This window comes from Falco rusticolus, chromosome 12 (assembly GCF_015220075.1).
Source record: "Falco rusticolus isolate bFalRus1 chromosome 12, bFalRus1.pri, whole genome shotgun sequence".
NCBI classification, from domain to species: Eukaryota; Metazoa; Chordata; class Aves; order Falconiformes; family Falconidae; genus Falco; species Falco rusticolus.
Genome location: NC_051198.1, coordinates 13,856,758 through 13,880,063, shown reverse-complemented (window position 1 = coordinate 13,880,063; position 23,306 = coordinate 13,856,758). Strand labels below are relative to the sequence as shown.

Genomic DNA, 23,306 nt, shown 5'->3' with positions numbered 1-23,306 from the left:
CAGTGTTTTTAACACCACCACCACCTCCTCCCCCAAAAAGGCTCAACTGGCAACCTTGATTTTTACATGTTCAGAGAGGATCATTTTTCAGTCTTGTTTATTTTTTTGAGAGAGAATTTGAAAAGTTGTAGAGTTTAACTAAAAACTGAGCATTTTAGTAAAGTGCTGGACCTAAGGTGTCTCAAATAGCTTTTTCTTTTTCTTTTTTTTTTTTTCATGTTTATCTGCCATCCTGCTGGAAGGTGATGTTCAAAAAGCTCAGGATTCTCTCTAAATTACAAACAGAAAGAAAGTACCATGCTTGGTTGAATGTTAACAAAGGGAAATAATAGGAGGTTCCAAAACCAAGTATTGAAGTGCTTGTAAAACAGTGCTGGAAAAGTACTCTATGCGCAAGAAAATAAACCTCTTTCTCGCAGCCTGCTCCCAGAGGAGCTGCTGTTGTCTTGATTTTTGATGAAATTGCTGAAATTATGTCAGGTTCTAACTATATTATGAATATTGTTTGATTTGAAAGGAAGGGGGAAACTACTTAGCGTTGATTTAAGTCAGATTAAGCAGGACTAAGTACATACAAGAAGAGCATTCCTCTCCTTGGGAAGCTTTCTGGAAACCAACACTAAAGTTACATCCTTTGCTAAAGAATAACAACTCCCAACGCTAAGCCTTTTTTTTTTTTTTTTTTTATTGCCAAGCATGTAATGCTCCCCTGCTTCTAAAAGTGCCTAGTAAAGAGTTATATTATCCTTTATCTAATTTGGTTTATAACAGCAGTTTCCAAGCTAGAGAGTTCAGTTTCGGATGTACCAGGGAGGAGGAAGAACTGAACTTGGAGGACGCTGACACATGGACCACAGTGCTGGATATGTACACTGATTGCAAGAGGGTTGTAGAGGTGAAAGAAAGTTCATTATACATGTTGCAGCACAGGGTAGCAGTTTAGCACTGGCCTGTGCAATTAGAATTGTAATCTTACTTTTTTTCCCACTGAAACATCCTTCCTCTTGTCGTGATTTTCCCAGGAATGCTTTTACTAATTTGAAAATTCTTTGAGCTCCCTAATTTGGTATTTTCCCTCTAATATTCAAATAACTGCATGTAAGGTGAATGAAAGAAGGCCAATTTGATATTCTGCAGTAGTATCTTTGACTTTCTTTGACATAGTGGGCTACTGCATGCTGGCATTTTTTTATGGCTGCATATAGGATAGAAAAAAGAATTATCCAGCAAAGATCTTTGATGAAATTAAGAGGGAGGGGGGGAAGTACTGTATGATTCCATTACTGTCTCCTGGAGGAAACTCATTGTCCTGTGGTTTAGCCTTCCTTTTTTCAGTAGGATGAGTTCTAAGTACTTTCTTTTCTTTTGCTATTGGGCTATTACAATTTCTTTTTTATGGCATTTAATCTTCTCTTTATCCTGTCTTTTGACTGAATGAGAAATAGTTCTGTGCTTGCTGTTCCATTTGTCTGGCAGACCTATTGGTCTCCTTCCCTCTTGTAGTCCAATACTTGTATTGAAGGATTTTGTAAGTATTAAAAAGCATTTAAATTTTCTAATTTCTGGGGTGCAATTTCTGATCACAGACAGAGAGCCTGTCAGAAGTGCCAGCAGGTATGGGTTGGAGATAGTCTCCTGAGCTGTGAGACTTCAAGCCCTGGTTTCAAAGACTTTGAGTCCTGGCTTCCCACAGTCCAGATCAATGCTTTAAACTATCTTCCACTTATTTCTCTCTCTCTTCTTTTTCTTTTTCTTTTTCTTTTTCTTTTTTTTTCTTTTATTTGGGGGTGGCGGGGGTGGGGTGAAGTGTTTTGTCATGAAAACAGGAAGAAGTTAGTTTAAAATTTTAAAAGTTTTGCTAGATAAGGTATTTTTCTCCCAGTTGTATTAAAGGACTGATTTCATATCACCAAGACAGAAATCCATCTGTTAATTTAGCAAGCTATTCTGGGTTCGATGCTATAAAAATTATCTGTACCACTTGATTCTGTTTCATAGTTTGTATTAAATAAGAGTTAAATTTCATTGTGTTGATCATACTTTCATCCTTTTTTTTCTCTTTCTCCTTTTTCCCTATTCTTTGCTAGAAATAAAGACCATTGGTATCTGAACTGTTCTCTGACTGTATGTCTCTCATCTTTGTATTTTTAATTCACAGTTCCCACTGAAAATGTTGCAACAATTGCAGACTGTGCCAGTGTGATAGAGGGTGTAAGTCGCAGTCGGAATGCCTTATTGAATGGAGACACAAAAAACTATGATTGGGATTCTGGGTACACATGCCATCAGCTTGGGAGCGGAGCTATTGTAGTACAGCTAGCACAGCCCTACATGATTGGATCAATACGGTAAGAGGGTTTATTTTTCTCTAAATTAAGGACAGCAGTGAAACTTTTGCTGAACACTGTTGTTTTCCTTAGAATATATGATGTTTGGAAATGATGGTAATTAGGGGACTAGTTTAGTAGTTGTCATTTGGCTTCTTACTTCAGTATAATGGGCATGTTAAAAATTAAATGTGTGACTTATGTGTTGAGATACAGCAGAGCAATTCCAGAAAACATTACATTTCAGAGATTTAATAATAGTAATAGTCAAATTGTAAGATTAAAGTTATATACTTATATTAAAATAGAAACTTAATTGCAGCCTCATTTGTGGTCAAAGTAGGTGCAGTTCCTCATATCCGCCTCATTGTGAAAACATAAACAGTTATTGAAGAAAGCCATCATCTCGAGCCAGCCAGGTTTCCTTTGCACTATACAATTAGTACCGGTTCTTACTTGAACATGGAGTATATAATAAGGGCACCGTAACCTGAACATTGCTTTACAGCGGTGGGTTAGTGAATATCTTTAGATCTGGACTGAAGTTCATTGGGCTGTTTCTACAGTGGATGTTTGTAAGCATGCGAAGAACGAACTTTTGCCTAATGTAGAAACTTTGAAAGTAGATTGGAGAGAGGGATTGTTCACAGGTGAAGGCAAAAATATTCTTGCCAGCTTCAGATCTCCGACTGTAAATTATTTTTTGTTTTATAACATCAGACATACAAATCCTTATCTTAATGGCTTCCTGTTCTTTGTAAATTAAGACTATGTTGTCAGGGACTTGATTTGTATTCTTTGTGACCGTGAAAGAAAGAGAAAGGTTTCTGAAGTTAGAATAACAGTGAGCAAAGTTGGAAACCCCAGGTGAGGTACTGGCTCACAACAGAGACCACGTACATAGGTACGTATTGCTAGGAGCTAGCTTGGTGCTGTCCAGCTGTCAGTTGCCTCTTCGAACTAACTGATGAACAAGTGAGACTTGAAAGTTCCTTTATAACTGCCAATTTCTGGTTTGCTTTGAGGCATTGTTATGACGGTTATAAAACTCTGAAGATAAAGTTTAAAATCAGACATCCAGGCAAATCTCTAACCTAACAAAAGTACTGTTTTGTTTGTATACTAGCTATAGATGCTATGCATAATGCAAGTCTGGCATTGTTCGCACTGCGTGAAAGAATTAGAATGCATGTAGTTGGCAGCATTTGACAATGAATGTTTTATGCTTTCTCGTTTGGTGTTTTTAATGTTCAATTAAGTGTTGCATCTCAAGCAAAAAAACCAGGAAGACACAGTACTCAGATTTCTTAAAGGAGGTAATTGAAAATGTAATTACATAATTTTCTTGCCACTTTAAACTTAAATGTAAGTAACAGCAGGAAGCTTTGGCCACATAAAGGAGAAAGAGGGGAATGCATTAACTAAAATGTGTAGTTTCTCAGTTCATAGTCCCTGTCTTCCTAACTTACTGTTTTCTGCTGTCTTTCAATCAGTGAATAATACCATCTCTTCAAATCAGTGCAAAAAATTTGACCTTACTAGGGTTTATTCTTGAGCAGAAGATTTTTAATGTTCCATTATTAGTATGTTAGGTGAACTAGACTTTAGGTTACCAACAAATGATAACTGCATAATTGGCAAGTGTGTAGAGCAAATAAAAAAAAATCCACAAAAAAACCCAAACCAACAACTAAGCATTACATAATTTAAAACTAATAGGCATTTAATGATTTATGTTGTATTGCATTGTACACATATAAGGGTAGAATCTTCTTTCTTTGTCTGCTTTCCTGCATGTATAGTAGAAACAAGATGAATAGCTTGTCTTAAAAAACAACAATAATAAACATCGTCATCTAGGGTATCTTCTGACAGAGGGGACTACTTGCATTGCCTAGAGACAGAAATGCTAGCACTATGTCATCTCTTCCTTTGTGTTTTACCTAGAAGAACAAGTGTTCTGAGTTACAGCCGCATCTGTTGCAGATCATAGGCAGCCAAGGGAAAGATGCCTCCTTGAGTGGGGGAAGCAAGGTTTCACTATGTGGTAACTACAGCGTTGGCAAGGATCTAGAACATGTTCTTGTACTGTGCAATGCTAAAGATGGTGACAATGGTCTCTTTATTTAACACCAGGAGATCCGTGACTGATATGAAAATCAAATTATGTATAAAGAAAAAAAATCTTAATATTTTGTCTTAATGAAAGCAACAGATTTCTTTGAATGGAATGTCTTCCACAGCTAATATAACAGTGTTTGGTGCCTGTTTTCCTGCTGTTTGCTTGCTTGAAAATGGCCTTGATCTCACCTTCCCACCTAATAGAAAAAAATTTCCAGGAGCATTTTCTTGAGGCTGGCTGTACAGCATGACTGCAGAATGACATGAATTGCTGTACCCCCAGAAACTGAGTCATTAGACCTCTGGGTTTGGATTCTAAATGAATAATTAGGAATTAAAGTACATGTGTTTTAAGTTCAGGGACATGAATGTGCCATTGAATATATTTCTGTCAGAGACCGTAAATATATGAGCCTTTGAAAAAAGGGTACGAGCTCCTTTTAGTCTATAGAAATTGGAATACCACTGGAGAGAGCCTCCAAGTCAGAACATGTTGCCATGGCAACTAAATTCTGAGTATGAAAAAGGCAGAACATCTCTTGGTACTCAAATATGCATTAGAAATGCATAGAGGTTGTAATGTTTCAGGAGTCTATCTTGTATGCATGCTTTCTGCAAAAGTCATCCCATTGTCATAGAAGCTTACAACCCTTCACGTTGGAAAGGACTTGAGGAGGGCATCTAGCCTGGCTTGTTCCTCAAAGGAAGGTCAGCTATGAAGAAAGATCATCCTATTCAAGGTTTTATGCACTCAAATCTTGAATATCTCCAAGGAAGAAAATACCACAACTTCTCTGGGTAGCCTGTTCCAATGTACTCCCCGCCTCCATGCAATTTCTTTTTTTCCTATGCCTCTAGTCCATCTGGAACATCCTGTTTCGATTTTTGACCGTTGTCTTTTGTTCTTCCTGTTGTGCACCTCAGTAAAGAGCCTGGCTCAGTCTTTTTGATAACCTGCTCTCAGATACCAAAGAGTGCTGTTAGGTTTAGGGCCAGCAAGGAACCTTCTTGAGCTAACCAAGCCAGTTTCCTCAGCTTCTGGCACAGTGCATGTGCTCCAGCCTCCCAGCGATCCTGATGGTCCTCTACTAGACTGGCCCAGGTCTAGCAGTATTGTATTTGGGTCCAAAATGGGATGCAATGTGCCATGTTTTATCTAACAAGGGTCAAATAAATGAGCATAATCTCTTCCTTTTCTTCTGTTGGCTCAGTACCTGTTCCTACAGCTCGGTATGCTGTTAGCCTTCACTGCTGGGAGGGCACGCAGGCAACTAAGGACTTGGGAGTCATATCGAATAGGAGGTGCCCTAAAATTTTAGCACAGACAGACAGACCGTAGCGTTGTTTACTGCAATGGATTAGGCTGGGTGAGGTACAGGATTTTGCTTTTGATCTTGTTGAGTTTCATGAGATTCTTTTTTGCCCATGTCCCTAGTCTTCCCAGAGGCTGGCAATCAGTCCTGAATAGCAGCTTTACTCTGAGTATATTAATTGCATCTTTGTAAAAGTATTTTAACAACTTATCCCAGTTTAATCTATTTGAAGACTTTATTACTAATATGAATATGTGATAGCCAGCTGTCTTGCTTTTCATATTCAGTGTAATTTTTAAATTAACAAATGATATCAATTAGCTTTAATCTGTTTCCTGTTTGTTTATGCCATCATCATATACATCTCTTATGCTTCCTAATTTTCCACAGCACTTCTGCTTATGAAGTTTTTCTTTCTTTGCTGCTCATTTTCTGTGCTTGCCTGACTTGAGAGTGAAATTGTAACTCAGAATAAATGATCATATAAGCACATAGCAGACACAGAGGAATTTTATCTGTAGGATCCTGAAGAAAGATTGATTTCCTGCAAGATAACTACTGAAACATAAATATCTGTAGAAAATGAAAGGGGATTATAGACAACTGGAGGCAAAAATGTAGACAATTGTATATAAAAAAAAAAAAGTATCTTTTCCATACAGTTTTGATTTTCTTTCTTTTTCCTTATCTTTCAACAAGTGTTGCTAGCTCAAGTTTTAATTTCTGTTCTTTGGGGTTTTATAAGTATGCAAGTAGTTTACAAACACAGTACTAGCAAATACTTATGCTGTATGTGGTAACTACTAACTTCCAGTATTCAAGAAGCAGGTATCATCCCACCAGGTGCATGACTGTTGTTTGGTATTCTGCTAACAGCTCGAGTATATGTAGTTATATGACAGGCTGAACTAAACCATGACAATCTTTCTCACAGAAATCTAAGAATAAAAAGCAATCAGAGATGGCACAAAATGCTTGTGTAAATGCAGAACAATCAATCATAGGGCAATGCATGACATTTAGAGAAATACGTTTAAAAAAAGTACTGCAGCATCTTTTGACGTAACAGGTAGCCTATATAATCAGTTTCACACACCTGTAATATGAAATCTTATTTATATTTGAAAAGCTTTTGTTTTATAAAATGGGGCATTATCAGCATGTGATGTAGATAACAGTACCATGTTATATGATTAACAGGCTTAGATTTCAGATACAGAAGTGCCACATGAGAAATATGCTTAAATCTCAGAGTGTTGCAGGGCGTGAGCTGGATGAAGCTGCATCTCACTTTTCCCTCTCAATCCTAAAAGCAAGATTTACTAACAAGAGCTAATTTAGCTTTTTATTCTAATACGGAAAGTCCTAGGAACACGGCAATTTTGCTGTGAACAGATGCATTCCCAATGAGTATAGTTCTGACTTTTAAAGTGGAATGTTCTTCTTCCTGTCATTCAATATCCATCATAGCAAGACATAGTTTCTATATGAAAGTTTAGCCTGGTAGTTTGCCTGGAATGTGTTTCAAAGATTACTGTACCTGGCATAAAATGTGGCCCTTATGCTCTGTGTACACTGGTGAATATTCATGTAATCACCAAAAAGGTTTTCACTGCTTATTATCCAGAAAGGTATTTCATGTGGAGTAAATTCCAAATAGGTCCTGACATCAGTCTCCCTCCCTAGTCTTTTCTAAAAAACCTACTGCGGGGAGGTGAAGAAAGAAATTGGGTTTTAGTTTCACAAGTCCCTAAGAAACAAAAATCTACATTTAGCATTCATGCTAAGTCACTTTGGGAAAGATTTTGCCAACTTGAATTTACTCATTCTTTGGTTTGTAATAATTCTAAGCCATATGCTTTTCTAAACCTATTTAACTTGGGCTAGGTTGTTTTGGGGGAGAGCAACTATATGCATTCTTAAAAGGAACACATATGTCCTGTTAGCCTTTTGCTCTAAAGCCCAGCCAATTGTGTTTTAATTACAGTATTAGTAATTAGTATTAGTTGAAATTAGTCACCAGTGTGCTTCTGATATTCAAACTGTTGATTATAGCTTTGAAAGCATGAATCAAGGAAACAACACTGAGCCCCCCGATGAAAAACATCCTACTGAAAAGCATAATTAGCTACATTTTAATAGCCTTTTTTAAAAGAAAATAGATTTATGTATATTTTTGCTTTTCCCTCTTTTTGTCATTTAGAAGGCTTGGTTTAAATATTGCTGTTAAATCAACTCTGAATCTCTTGATTATTAGTAGTTATCAAATCCAAAATTTTAATCCATAGGATTTTGTGGTGGTGGTGGGTTTTTTTCAAACAAAATATGTGCTTCATTCAGTCTCTTCCATATTTGGAGACCTTCGAGCTATAGAAAAGCAGAATGGGGAGGATCTGATGAAGCAGGGGAAGAGTGGTGGAAGTTGGGGTGGCTTTGTTTTGGGATGGGGGGGTGTTAAGTCTTTCATGATGCCACCAGGAATTATTTTTATTTTTTACTCCGTCATCCCTATGAATTTTTATAATTTGCAAGAAGACAGTATTAATATATGCTAAAAGGCTTCTGTTAAAAGTGTTTTATTTTAGCTTCTTAAAGCTATTTTTGTTAGCTTTTTGGTTTTTTAATATTAATGAGCTGGATTCGGTTGAGAGCATCTAGGGAGTTTATTTTAAATGTTTGTCCAGTAGACCTTATTCCACTGTGAATGCTGGGATTCCGAAACCTAAAACAAAAAAAGCTAAACTGGATTATTTTGAAAAGAAGGTGATGGCACTGGCTTTTGGGGCAAAGATGCAGACACACGTGTTCTTAATAACCAGATTCTAAAGACGGTCCAACATTTGCTTGTGGCAGCACCTCTCTCTAAAGAGGAAGGATTGTGCATTCAGCAACTGGCTAGGTTATTGCCTCCCTCTAGCAGTGTTGGTTTTTTAAATGTTAAGAGTGAGCAATAATTTTTGCAGTTATATTCCTCCCAGAAGAGGTAGCAGTTGAAAGCAAGAAAGACTCTCAACTGGAAGAAAGGGATTTATAATACAAAATTTGGATGCTCTTCTGAAAGGCAATTGAAGAGAGACAGCTTGAAACTCCATGTCTGGGAAAGTCTGTAGTGTGGCACAACTTCCTTTTCTTTCTATGTGTATCTCTGCTATTTTCATTGACAATCAATGTTTCCTTATCTATTGCACTTTGAAACATGCTGATCTGTGGAAGTTCTTCCTCATAGCCAGAGAAGGAACCCTGGTTAGCTCTATTACTTGGCTTTCGCACTTCTCTGTGCATGTGGCTGTAGCTATTCTCATTTAGGTCATCACATCATTCCAGTTACAGCTATTTTGGATAGCTAGCTGTACTTGGGTTGACTACAGCAGGTTCATTTGCTTCTGTAACACATGGTCAGATTTAAGCAGTAATTCTAGTAAGTGTTAGCTAACTTTGACATGAATCTGAGGATCAAGAGACAGCAGCAGTTGTTAACAGCCAATATATTGCAGTAGAGTCTTTATTTTCCATTGATGTATTGAGTAAGGGTTCAGAGAGTAAGAAATTTAAGAAAAACAAAATCAGAAAAAAATAGTTTTCCGTGACAGACATAATGTGGTTTGCTCACTTAGCATACTGCAATTCAAAAACTTTGGGTAGGTGGATGAGAGAGCATTGTTTCAGAGAATGGCAAATGCAGCATGCTGGTTTTGCCTCCAGTCACTTCTAACTCAAATAGAAAAGAGTTTTGAAATTTGGGTTTTGGTATCACATTTGCCATTGAGTTTACATGAGAATAGTAAGAACAGCAGTTAGGTTTTCTAAACTCTGTACCAGCTAATCAGTGGAAAGACACCAGCCAAATGTTTTAAGTAAAATATAGGCCAAAACACATCTATTCCTCAACATATGAACAACATTTAACTGCTTTTTAAGAAGAAATTGCAGATGTGTCTGCCTCTGTTATGGCCAGTCCATTGGCCCGTTAAGTTGTGTAAATACCCTCTTTGCATTTGTGGATCTTTCATTGGAAAAAAGGATGTTCCGTATTGGTTTGCAAACATGCAGGATATAATTTTTCATGGTTTTGCTAAAGGCATTCTGTGCTAGATATCTTTCTTACATACACATATCTCGATCTCATCCACTGAGGGGGAGAGGAGAGGAGAGGCAAGGTTCTTGGTTTTGCTTTAATTTGTATCCTTAGAAATAAAATTAAATTGAGGAATGATGTTGAGGTTTCAAATATCTCTTACAACAGGGAGATAATCCCCATATAAAGAGATGTAGTAGAGAAGATATAGCATTTTCCAGATGTGTTTTTTGAGAATGGTGCACTTAAATCACATCCCTGATGCTTTAGATCTTCTCCTCTGTGAAACAAGTATGGAAATTGAAGGCTGTTCAATATGTCCTTTAGTGCCCTTCCTGAAGAGATGCACATTTGTTAGGATGAGTATGGAATGAGTCCTTGAGACCTCTATTTTCTTCCTTTTTTTTTTTTTTCTCCTTTTTTGCAATTTGATCAACAGTTCATTGCCTTTTCGCCTCATTATGATGAACCAGGACTGGGAATTCCCATTTTCTTACGGGTTTTTTTTGGGGGGGTATATTTTTGATATATATAGGAAAAAAAAAAAGAGAATACAGTTAAGAACACAGCATAATCTTTTTAGTCACTGGAATCTTTTTTCTGTCTCCTCTTAAACTGAACTTTCCAAACAGATCTTTGATTCAGGTTTAAAGCAGGCAATGCAACATGCCAAATAAATTTGTTATTTATTGACTTTCAAATAAATTAAAAATAATTGGATTAATATAATAGATTAATGTTAGTAAGATGGTTATTGTATTTCTGTGAGTTTATTACTGGCCTTAGGATAATAAGAATAGAGACACTCATGTCTGAGATGACAGAAACAGTAAAGACCTTGTTCAATGTTAGAGGCACATTCCAGCTGTATTTATAAAGGAGTAAGGGAAGGAAATAAAGGACTGGAAAAATTAAGCAGCTTGGTTTAATATTTATTTCACTTATCACAAAACAACTTCTTCATACACAGGTTGCTACTTTGGGACTGTGATGATCGGAGCTACAGCTACTACATTGAGGTTTCAACGAATCAGCAACAGTGGACTATGGTGGCCGATCGCACAAAAATTTCCTGCAAGTAAGTTTATTTTTTTCCATTTATTTGCATAAAGTCAGAACTGGAAACTTGGGGTTTTTTTATTCTTTTGTTCAGTACTTACATAGGTGCCTTTCTGACTGTGAAAGAACGATTCATTACATAATCTGTAGGTTACTAACTCTAGACCCTTGTAAATACAGCTTTAGGAGGTAACGGCTTCTAGTGTGGATAAATATCTAGACTTTGAAACAAGAATCAAGTTCCGAAGATCCACATCAGTACTGGATCTTCAAACAATCTGATTGATTGTACATTCTCAGAAACAGTCTGCCTGCCATACCCTTGGTTTTGTGATCACTGAAATGTTTCTCCAGAGTTCACATAGTTAGTGACCTTGGTGTCAAATCACCCCACCTTGAAAAACATGGTAGGAGAGAAAAGAGAGCATGCTTGGTGAAGGATTTTCTTAATCAAATGCCTCTCTCTCTTATCAGAGCATATAATTGTGTTGTATGATATTTGAAGGAGGTAGGGAGAGTGAGGATAAGGGACCAAACCATAGTATCAAAGTTACCTGAGCTTGACCTTGCCTCTGTTCAAAAGCAGAGTACCTGACTTATATGCACTGAGCATTCTGCTTCTGAACAAGACCATGTCATAGAAAAAAAAGACTTCTTAAAAAGAGATAAAAAAGAGAAAAATTGTCTCATTTTCATTTGTATACTTAAATGAAGAGAAATCCAGCATGAATACTGTCCACATGTATAGTGCTGTTGCCTTTTCTGCAATTATTGGATCTGCTGATAAAACCCATTCTTTTAGTATGGAGGAACGATCCAGTGTTGATAGCCTTCTTAAACCATTTGATAGTTCTAATTCCAAGTTAAGAATGACCTGGATACTTGTTATGGGACTGAAAGGACAGTCTGCAAATTTATGTTACATATCCAGAAGCCAGGTATGCTCAGCATTCAGTGAATGTTGATAAGATATGATCTCCTGGCGGATCCCCAGGGAAACTCAGACTCAGAAAAATATTATTTCCCTCCTTTTCCTCAAGTCAGTTTCCCCTGATAATGCTTTCCTTTCTTTTCTGGGACAAAATTGAAGTCATCAGCTCATATGGGGACAGCCCCCACCCATCCTGTATTTGTGATAACCAAAACAAAATTGATTTTACAAATTCAGAGATCCATCTTAATTTGTCACATCAAGCAAGAGATTTATTCAGTCCTTTCTAGCAGCACTGCTGACAGAGATTTTTCTGAAGTTTATATTCCATCCTTTAACAAATAGTGCAATTCAAACATGTTACAATGCAGTCTAGACATGTTGCTGAAGGAGATCTTGACATGTCCTTCCACTGTCTGTAAAGGGCAGGGTATTGATGAGCAGAAAACTTGGGTTCTGCCTGCAGGTCTGGCGAAAGAGTAGAGGAGACTTTATCATTCTTAAAGGCATCTCAATGTAATAGATAAAATGCATCTATTTGTCTGCCTCCAGCACTGGGAGCACTAAAAAGCTGAAACAGAGAGGGGGGAGAGAGAGGGCCAGGGGGAGAAAGACAGACAGACATAGAATCAGCATTTCTTTACACTTTTTGCTGGTACATTTTGATACTAATAGCATATGAGAGTCAGAAGGAGCCCTTGCTTAAGTATGCGCAGGGCAGATGGAATTGCTGGTTGACTGCCCAGTTCAGGTATCCACTCACCACGTTCAAACTACACTTTTTTTTTTTTTAAAAGCCTTAACCTTGGACAACTGTACGTGCATCCTGAAATAAAGATAGCTGCTTTCTCATGGTATACTTCAAGATCTTGATTCAAAACCTGGGTGCTCTGGAAGTTCTCAAAGCTGTGGCTGCAGGAACTATTTTTACACAGATTAGAGAATTGCATTTTGCCTAACTTCCTGCTCTGAGAGACATGCATCCAGCTGGCAAAATGCTAGCCTTTAATCCTGAGGTCTCCAAACTCAGTGTTCTAGCACTGTCTGTAAGTCAAAACAAATACAAAGACCTGGTTCTGAAGCTTACAATTGCAAAAGCTCATTTGATTTCAGTACAATTCAATTTAACAAGTAGAAAATTGTAAAGGAAAAGCACCAATTTGAAAAAATCTTAGTCTCTTCAAAAGTTTTCTATCCTCTGTAGTTACATTTAAATACTGTGTCATCTGTAACTGAGATAAGTGGAAAGGTTTGTGGATCCACACACCTTTTCCCCCTCAATTTTCAGGTGATTTCTTTGCATTTGACAGCACTTTTTCATGTTCAGTTTGAGTTTCTTTCTCTTTAAAATCAGCAAATTTGACTTTTTATTTTAGTCACACCACCACAGAAAACCCTTTAAATATATTTGATTTTCTTTTCAAGTAGGATTTGCAGCAATGCTGAAATGACTTCAACTCAAAAACTACTTTGATTGTGATGGCAGGTTGATAAGTCTAAATACTGTATAAATAGGTGTATGTGTCATTTAGAAAAATATGTACTATATATATAAATGTAAATATATATATATATAAAATGTAACTGCCAAATGTTGCAACTGTTAGGACAGGTCTGTAAAGTACAGAGGATCATAGCTGCATACAGTCAGAACTGGGCCGGTTTTATTTTGCTGAAAAATACTAAAACATGGTTCTATGACCTAAAAAGCCATACTGATAGCGCTCAAAATAGTTGGATGTAGAACGGAAGAGATATTCAGTGACTCATGCAGTGAATGAAGGCCCTCACTTAGAATTGTTGGGTGAGGTTGTGATATAGTGACAGGGACATCTTGATGAAGAAGAAAATATTGAACCACTCACTGATAGGAACAGGTTTTGATTTAGTTTCTGTAAGTTTAAAAAAAACCCAAATCATCTCAAAACATATTGGAAACGTGGAATTTTCTGCCATGAAAACAAACAAGTTATTTTCACTTTATGTAATTTTAACAAGAACAACAACCAGAGGAGTTGAAAAGTTGGATTTTAACCAAAATTAACAGATGTTGTAGTGAGGCAGAGATGGTACAGTTTGTCTGGTTTACTGTCATAGTGAATGGTAAAGATACTCCTGCTGGATGCAATAGATATTTTTTTTCTTATTTTTTTTCTGTCTCTGTCCTTCCTCTTACCATGATTACATTGGTATTTTATGCAAACAGCAAAGCTCCAGCAGAGAAATCTGCCTCTGAATGCCTTTTAGTCAAGTGATTCAGGCGCTCCCCAAGGAAAGGCAAGAATCGAACGCATGCACTGTGCCTGGGTTTGACTCATCATCAGGTTTAGGCAGGCAGTTAAAGATTCCTGCGTTCAGCAATTTGCCTTACCAGACTACAGCATTAATGGGCTGGAAGCAACAGTACCCTCATCATTTTGTTCTCTGTATGTTTACGAATGCCGCAGCCCTCTTTCGCCTGGAGGAAACAAAACAAATCTTTTGCTAATGTGGTCAAATTTTGCAACTATTTTTTGTGTCAGCCAAATCCTAATTTTTTTGATGGATACTTGACATCCCAGCCCAAAAAGAACTACACCTGCATTGGTATAAAAATTGTCCTCACATAGGCTTATGTGTGTTTGTTTACAGAAAATGAGAAGCAGGTTTGTCCTTGTATGGGACTGTGATTGCCGGTTTGACGAGTACCTCAGAGCAACAGTCAGCTAGGAGGCATTATGCATGTATTTGTGTCAGGCTAAAATACTGATTTTTTTTTTCCAAAAAGCTTACTCCATGCTACATCTGTTTCTCTTACAAACTTTGGAGATGTGAGTAGAGTCTAAGTGGTTAGTAAGGTTTCAAAATCCCAGGTTTACCCTTTTTGGCATTAGTTGTGTGTTTACTATACTGCGGTAGACTCCAGAAAAATAACTCACTGGCTTTTCTGGATACGCTGCAGTAGCAAATGAACGTGGATAGAGTTAGAACATGGGAGAATTTCACAGGGGCCCACATTTGAGGAGACAGAATACCTGCAATGAGAAAATTTACTTTGCTAGTAATATTCTCTATTCACCTCCCAAATATGTCCCATATTTGAAGACATGTGGGTAAGAGCTGTTTCCTTTGCTGTTTGCTGCCTGCCTTTCTGTCTACCCAGTTTTTCCGTGGAGTTACAGTCCTTTGTGAAAGTCATTAGTGTGCTGTGTCGCAAGTGGCTTGTGAGGTCTCCAAATCATCTTGCTGAATTTCTGGCACAAGGGGTAGAACGAACCGTGAAGGTAGCAAACACAGACCTCAACAGACACCTTTCATGATCAGTAAGTGGCAAACAAAACAATGAGACAGAAAATTAAATTATGTTTAAATAACATATATTGGGTTTGGCAGCCTACTGAAGCATGAGCTTCCCCTTTAAAATGACAATGTGCTGCTTTGGGTTGTTTTAATGGTATTTTTAATGTAATATTTTGTGTAAATTAATAATTCAGGGCTCAAAGCCAGAAACTGCCAGGCTACTTCTAACCTTCTCCCAGTTTTGAAAGGCTGAAGACAGAAACTGGATGTCTGTTATCTTCACAGGCAAAGCTTGTGTACCTTCCTTAAGTGAGAGCCAATTAATGCATACTGGTTGTGTAATTGTCAATTTTCAAATGCTCTATGGAGGGTATTTTTTTTTTTTCTTTTCCACAATAAGCTGTTTTTCTCTACACAGTATGACAGTAATGAAAAACAGTCATGTTCTATTCTATTTTTTAAAACATTTATGATAAGTGGGCTTGAATGTATTAGTGTTGAACAGTAGAGACCTGCACTTGTTAGAAGAATTTGCTGACAAAGAGGCTGAAAGTCAGATGAAAAACTGAAGATACCAAAGGCCAGTAGGAGTCAGACCTCAGAGTTAATGACACTTTTAATAAAATAAGCCCTGCAAAGACAAATATGAAACAGGCTATCACGACTGTTATCAACTCAGTACTGTTCTTTAAAGTTCTCTTGTGTAGTTATTGTGAAATGAATCTAATCCATTGGCAGCAGACATATCATGTCCAATTCCCCAGCAGGAAAAAAGGTTCTAATACTCTGATAGAATTTGGGAGACAGTGAATATTGTTTATTGATGGGCAGTTCTAAGGTAGTTGTTATCAGCTGTCTATATGGCTGGTTTGGGACAGTTTTATGATTTTCCTGTGAAGGGCATGACTTCATTTTCAGAAAGTTTATAACATATTTTGTGGGTTTTTTCTCCCTGCTGTACTCAGTTTGTTATTCAGTGTATACTGCTGTTATGATAAATGTTTAAGAACTTACAAACTTCATTTAATGTTTCCATTGCTTATTATCTTTTTATTATATAATAGCTATTTCAAATCCTAAACTCTCAGCTCAATTCCCCTCAATTTTTTTCTATAGTTTTTATATTAATGTAATTAGTACTTTCACATGAAAAGCCCTTTGGGATATGAATGCAAGATTTATTAGCTGTCTTCTGACTGATCTTTTTTTCAAGAATTATTTTCAACATTGAGATTTACTGCTCTTGTCCAGTGTTTCATATTTCTGTCCTAGAATGTACTATATGCGTTTCTAGTTTTCAGGCACTGCTGTTTTTCCTTTGATAAAAAATCCCAGGTAAAGAGCACCTGGAGAGATCTAGGTCATGGTCTTAACAATTCTGATGTACAGAAAACTGGCTTACATGTTGTCTAAGGATTTCAAGTGAAAAAATATTTCTGTTTTACGCAATGTTAGTGACAAATTCAATTTTGGATTTTTTTTCTGGCTATACTTCCGTGAAAGCAGGCTAATCTCTATCATGATGTGATTATTTCTTTTGCTATAGAGATAATATTTGAAGTGTGTGAATACCTTTCCTTGTAACTGCACATGGCATGTTACCTACTCATATTTGTAATTTCTTATACTTAGCCACAAACATAGCAGCTTTTTCCTCCTGTCCTCCTCAAGTTTCTTCACTTCACTCCATGATCCCATCTCTAAATTCCCTCACAACCATTTTCATCCATCATTCTTCTTCTTAACCACTTTCACAGGACTGTTTTCTCTCATAACAAAACATCTTGAACATTTCTCAGCTCTCTTGCCTTTCCAACTGACTGTATGCTCACATCACTTCCCATCAGTACTATATGCACCTACTGTCCTGTCATACCGAGAAAAAGAAAATAACATTTTTTTCCTAATTTTTGTATAATCCTTAATTCTGTCTCATGCCTGAGCTCCCAGGTGGTGGGGCGGAACAGGATAAAAGAAACTGCGCTTGTACCTGCAATGTCAGAGTATTTTGACCACACTTCATCCTATTTTACATGAAGTTAATTTCACAGCAAAACTGGTTTTGTACCTCGTCTGTCAAACAATATATTTCAACCATGGTTCATCGTATTTTACATGAAACAAATTTCACAGCAACTCTGTGGAATCCTAATGCCTCCTCCAGAGTTGCCGAACTCACTGTAGCCACCTTCGTACACTACAAAGATGAAATATATTCAGGCAAGATGTCTGGGAAATTGCTACGTTGTTAAGCTCAATTTCAAGTCTCACTTCACAAAAACAAACTGAGGGTTCTCATTAATCTGTTCATTATGCTACTAGTAATGCCTACTGGAGCAAGTCAGACAGATTTAAAGGGTCATTTTGTGTAATTATTGAGCTTAAAAGCCCTGAACGATAGAGGCATTGAAATACATATTTTTCCTTGTGTTTATGTGCTCACATTCTGAAAGATTATAATAAGGCAAAAGAAGAAAAAGGCTCTAGCTTCACAGGCGCACCTTATTAAGAATTAAGACCCACCACGAAGAATTAAGATTTCACAGAGAGAAACCAGAGTTGTATTCCATTTCAGAGCATTAACCGCCTCTCAGAAGTGTGGAAGCTCTGCATCTAACATTTCATTTGCCAGCTTTTATTTTAGCCGAGTCTAGTTTGATTGAAGAAAGATCTAGCTTCTTTTAAGTCATGTTTCTTAACAGTGATTCTCACTTTTCAGCCACAAATATGCACAGATCTTTTGAACAAGCCTTGAACAGAGTAGCACGGAGTTGGGAACTGCAGTGTTTTAGTCTCCCTTGAATGTTTTGGCGTACACTTGCTTCACTGCAGCTCTGCATGCGCCATACACATTGAAGTTTTGGTTTCCTCCGTTTTGCCATGCGGCTGGCGCGCTCTCAGCTCCTCTTCATGCATGTTACTGTGAGGAGAGTGAACAAAACATCATACTACATCAATTCAAATATTAGCTCTGTTTTGCCTCAGAGAAAAGAAGCAATACCAAGTATCACCCATAGTATCAGTACCTGCTTCTTTTAGACATTGTATTTTTCTCCCATGCCTTTGAGGACTTTAATATCTCTTTGGAGGACAGTAAAGACTGTCAAGCTAATGATATAGATAGATATACGTATCATTACTTTATAATGTATCATCTAGAAAAATACTTCTTTTTAAATAGTGGTAATCAAGTGTGTATGAAATATCTGTTGCATAGTCTTCTACTTAAAATAAAAACCAAAGCAAACATTTATTTCCTTTCATGAAGCATTATTATTCATTATTATAATTATTTTGTAATTATTATTTATTATTACATTGATGTTTCAGTAGAAATTACACTTCCCAATGACTTTGCCTTTTTGATTTTTGCCAGATGATTTTCTAAAGCTTCTGTGATAAAACAGCAAAATTTTAAGTTGTTCTTATTACGAGAGATTACATTCTAAGTATAAGCTAGTTCTCACTCTTTATGGATAACTGCTGCTTCTACTGCAGGTGCTAGACACGGGAGGGGTTTTCAGGAAATGTATTTTCATATTATTTATCAGTAAGATGGAGAGTTACGTATTGCATATTTTATCAGTACATAAACTCTACTTTGGAGATGCAGGTTAAATGTGAAGATGATGGGAAATAATAACTGTGTCTTTTAAACCTTATAAATAATGTCTTGCCAGAATTAAAGTTTGCTTTATGAGTAAACATTAATTTTCTCTTACAAGTTGTAGTTGGAATCTTGGCTGTTGCTCTGTCTTACAACACCATTGTTTACAGTGGTCAGCCCCACTTAATATACAGCCTGTTCGACCTTCTGTTATTTGCCACGTAGAAGCTCTTTGACAGTCTAAGAAAACTTGCTCATAGTAGGTTTATTCCTCTTGTAACTTTATTCTGTTGTTCCGCTTTACCTTAATGTGTCTTGCCCCTCTCAGATATTTGTAAACTCTATCGTCCTCCTTCTGTGTTTGATTGCTCATACAGGCTTGGAGTACTTAAATATTCCTCCCCTAAACATTTAGGTCCTAGTTTGACCTACAAGCAATTCTGATGGAGCTTGTCCTCTTAAGAGGTCTTCTCCAACTACTGCCACCTTCACTGAGTGTAACAGAAATCCTAATTTCCTTACTAGGAGTGGCATACTAATTGCCTCTTGCATCCTGTTAAGTGAAATTTTGGGGTTTCTTTTTTCCAATCAGCACAGGAGCAGATTTGCAGCTTCTGGGTAAGGACTCAACAATGTGGGTTACTGCTTCTGTGTTCTGGCAGTACATTGGATTGCCTTCACTGAGTTGTAATATTCTCTCATCTGAAAATGTGCATGCATGCACATACCCGCATGCATACCCTCAGCACCTTTATAAATAAATATTACTACAAAAAAGTTATCCGAATGATAGATGTGTCCTGTGAAACTATTTTCTGTAGCCCTTTCTTGCAGTTAAAGCCATTAAATATAGCATCTGTTGACACCTTGTACAGTCGGGAGGCCAGTCAGATGGTAACACATCAAATCTGGAGGTTTGCCCTAATTAGATTGTTGATGTTCAGGATCTAGTTTTGTTAAAACTCTGAAAAGTACGCATGTGCTTATGCTGACCAAAACAGGTATGGTCTTTAGTGTTACAAATATCCTGAGTTGAGATATATGCAGTATTAAGCCATTGATTTATTCACAGTAATGTTTTTACCAGGACAGATTATATCCATAAATCACAAAATGAAAGAATTATTATATCTTTAGGTTCATCCTTTGGGGATTTCTGCACTATGTGGTATATTTTTTTAGAATAATGCTCCATCAGTTTGTTTCATATACTTGAAGGGATGGTGCTTCCATTCTGCTCTTTGCTCTTCTATCACACTGAGTTCCCACAGTAAGGATTTTTTTTCTTTATACTAGTAGCGAACATCATGTTACCTCATTTCATTTTGTCATTTTTCCTGTGTCCCTGTAAACCAATTTTCTTTCTTAATGGATTTCATACACTTCAACTACATATTTATAAAGTCATTCTGCCTTTTTCCTGTTACCTTGGTTGCTACTTAAACAAGTTTTCCTGACTTTATTTTATGTTCTTTCATCATGACTCAGGTTTCCTCTGCTTTTAAAATAATGTTTGTGAATTTTACCCAGCTCTTTGTCTATAATTTTTAAGGTAGAGAGTTAAAAATTAAATACTCAAATCTAGTTTACCAGAAACTATTGGGAGGGGAGCTATTGTTTTTCTGTTCTGTAACACAGTAACAGAAGCAAAAGTTGTATTTGTTATTTGTGTCTGTCTTAGTTCACTTTAGTTTCACGTCTAAAATGACTGCAGTCATCAATGTGGGTTCATTGTTTTTTTCTAGGTGAGTTTCAGTCTGAGGTCACAATGCTTTGTTTTCTGACCTTGAGGTTAATAGATAATTCAGTGTGGTAGCAGAAAGGGTTACAGTTTTCCTCCCTTCCATTAGCAAACCTCAGTATTGCTTGTATTGCTGTTATGAGGAGGCACATGCTGATTTGCTTTTTTCACTGTTTTATTCTTCTTAGAGTCTGTGGTTCAATTTACTGCATTCCTTGGAGGTTTGACATGTCAATTAGATGTTATCAACAGTAATAGAAGGGCAGTTGCTGTAAATGTGAAGTTTTTACGAGTCGGCCATGAAATCACACCCGAGGGAATGTAAGAGAGAAGTGCCATAAACACAGTATTAGTCTACATGCTACAAAGGAACTGATTAATTGAGAGCATGATTTTGTCTCATATCTTTAAAAATATTGTTTATATATTTGCTCTTAATCAACTATTCTATTGGTATGAAAAGTTACACAATAAAAATAGCTTACAACCTCTTGTAAGACTGGGGTGGGTGGAGAAGTCTTCAAAGTTAAAAGCAACCCACTAGTTCTGTTACTGATATGTCAATGCATTGGATGGCTTCTCAGGTCTTTGCTATCTACGTGAACATCAGGAGCAATAACTGTTGCTAATGAGTAAGAAAACCAAAAGCAGTACAACTTCTAGGATTGTCTTCTCCATCCTACAAAAATATGTAAGATGAACTCCTAGGTCAAGTTACTCAAGTTCACAGCCTTCATCCATCACCACTGCCATCCCCCAATGATGTATGTCTAGATACTATACGCACAGTTCTTGCTGTGGCATAGAAATTTGGCTCATGGTGTTCTGCCAGACAGTTGCCAGCTAATGGCTAATAATTTAATTTTGTGAAAGATTTTAAAATATAAACTGTATTTCTGGAAGCACAGAAAGACAAACTGTTAAAATTGAAAAAATATGTGAGCAAGCTAAATTATATGAGCTTATGCAGTACAAAAATGCTGCTGATTGTCTACATTGGCATGTGGATATATTTTGAAAATTGGTTATTACATGTAGCTAGAAAAATAATTACTACATTCAGTGTTACCATTGCTCAATTTGCTATATTTTAACATTTTCTTTATGTAATATTTTTTCTAAAACAGCAAAAATGTCAGCACTGAAGCTGTGAAAGCAGGGGTTACTGTAAGGAGTCTTTTACATTAGAAGCTTTATAAAGATGTCAGAAAGTCGGTATAGGCTTCATTAAATCTATTTTATGACAGAAATTTTATTCTAATAGGTCTGCTTTATCAAGCCCATATTTGGTTTTTACAATAAATCACATGCAATAAAATATTCATATTAGTTTAGTAAAGTGTTCTTATAGAGGGCAGATATTTTGTTTGGATTGGTGGGAGGGACCAATCGCAGGGCAGAAATAAATACAAATTTTGTTCAGATGCTTTCAGAATTATGTTTTTCCTTATGGGAAATATTTTTAGAATAAAAACTTTTGAGGGAATTTTTCCCAAAAAGTGGGAATACATATTTTTATTGTCAATATATAAAGCCATTATGTAACAAATGCTGCAACAGGTTATTTTTTTGTATTTATTATCCTCATATTTATTCTAGACTCTTATTATATTTCTCTTAACCATTGTTGTTACCTCTGCCATTAGTACTTCAAGTCCTTTTTGGTTTTTTTCCTCCCTGTTAGACTGGGTAAAGTGTATTTGCTATCTCATCAATGGACTATAGCATAAATATAACCAAGGTGCATTGTTAGGTGAGTTTTGTCTCTGCCTCTGGAAGCTGCAGAGAGAAAGCTGTTACTTCTAGCTTGCACCTGCCTTGCTTCCTTAGAAGTACCACATTTGACAGGCCACCTCTTGAGAGAGTGCTGTCGTGGTGACAGCAGAATAGATGGAAACTCAGGTTTAGGTCTCAGTTTTCAGTTGAGGTAGACAAGGGGTAGAACTGCACCTTAATGTGACTTTAATTTAAAAACCAAAATGTTGTTGACCTTTGATTCCTCACAATATTTTCTTTCTTATGCTTTGTCTTCCCCTCAGTGGCTTGGGAGGCTGGCTGGAAGGGGGGTGGCTGAGCCAGCCACCCGGTTTGACTTCTGTGCTCTATAGATCTGACTCTGAATCAGTAGTTAAATTACAGCTTTAACAGGAGAGGAGTATTACTTCACTTTCTTGTTTAGTACTGTTATGGTGGAAAACATGGTTTTATAGGCAATTTATAAGGTATCTATAGAACTTTTTGGTATTTTATAAGGAAAAAACCTCTATGTAACGATAGTTGTTACAGCATTTTTAGTGCATATTTTTGTGTTTATTTGTAGGTACTCCGTAGTAGAGGTTAGCATGGTATTCATAAAATGCATAATAAAGCAAGGGGTATAAAACATAGGCAGAACATACTATGGTGCTTCTCGAGTCTTAGTTGGCTTGCTTTAGGTGTGCATGCAATTTTTGATTTGGCAGCATCACATGTGATTACTCGCTCTGTTTACATCACTACAGTCATCAGGCTGATGTGTATGGAAAGACAACATGAATCTTCTTTCCTTTTCCTGTCATCTGTTTTCACAAATCTCTCCTCACTATTCCATCGTAACAAATGCTGTATTTCATTAAAAAGACATGTAGTCACAGTTGAAAAAGTCCACAGCCAAATAAGCTGAGAAGTGTTATGTCACTTGCAAGGCATATGTGGACAAGCATTAGAAAGGAAAATGGAGGTTACTTGCTGGTAACTGACATTTTTCAGGGTGTGTTATTCTTTGCCCCATTTGCTTCCAACTCTGATTTGCTTTTCTCCTTGGACCGAGGAACAAAAGGTGGAGGTTGTATATCACCTTGGAAAGTGAAGAGG

The 23,306-nt window shown here is 36.8% G+C and overlaps 1 protein-coding gene across 1 annotated transcript in view; it reads left to right on the top strand.

Moving 5' to 3' along the window:
- The window catches only part of BTBD9 (BTB domain containing 9), a 118,243-nt gene that overhangs the window by 83,725 nt on the left and 11,212 nt on the right, over positions 1-23,306 (top strand). Inside the window, exons 9-10 of the mRNA XM_037405083.1 lie at positions 2,159-2,348; positions 10,807-10,914. Of these exons, the coding sequence (XP_037260980.1) occupies positions 2,159-2,348; positions 10,807-10,914 (298 nt within the window). The remainder of the gene's footprint in view (positions 1-2,158; positions 2,349-10,806; positions 10,915-23,306) is intronic.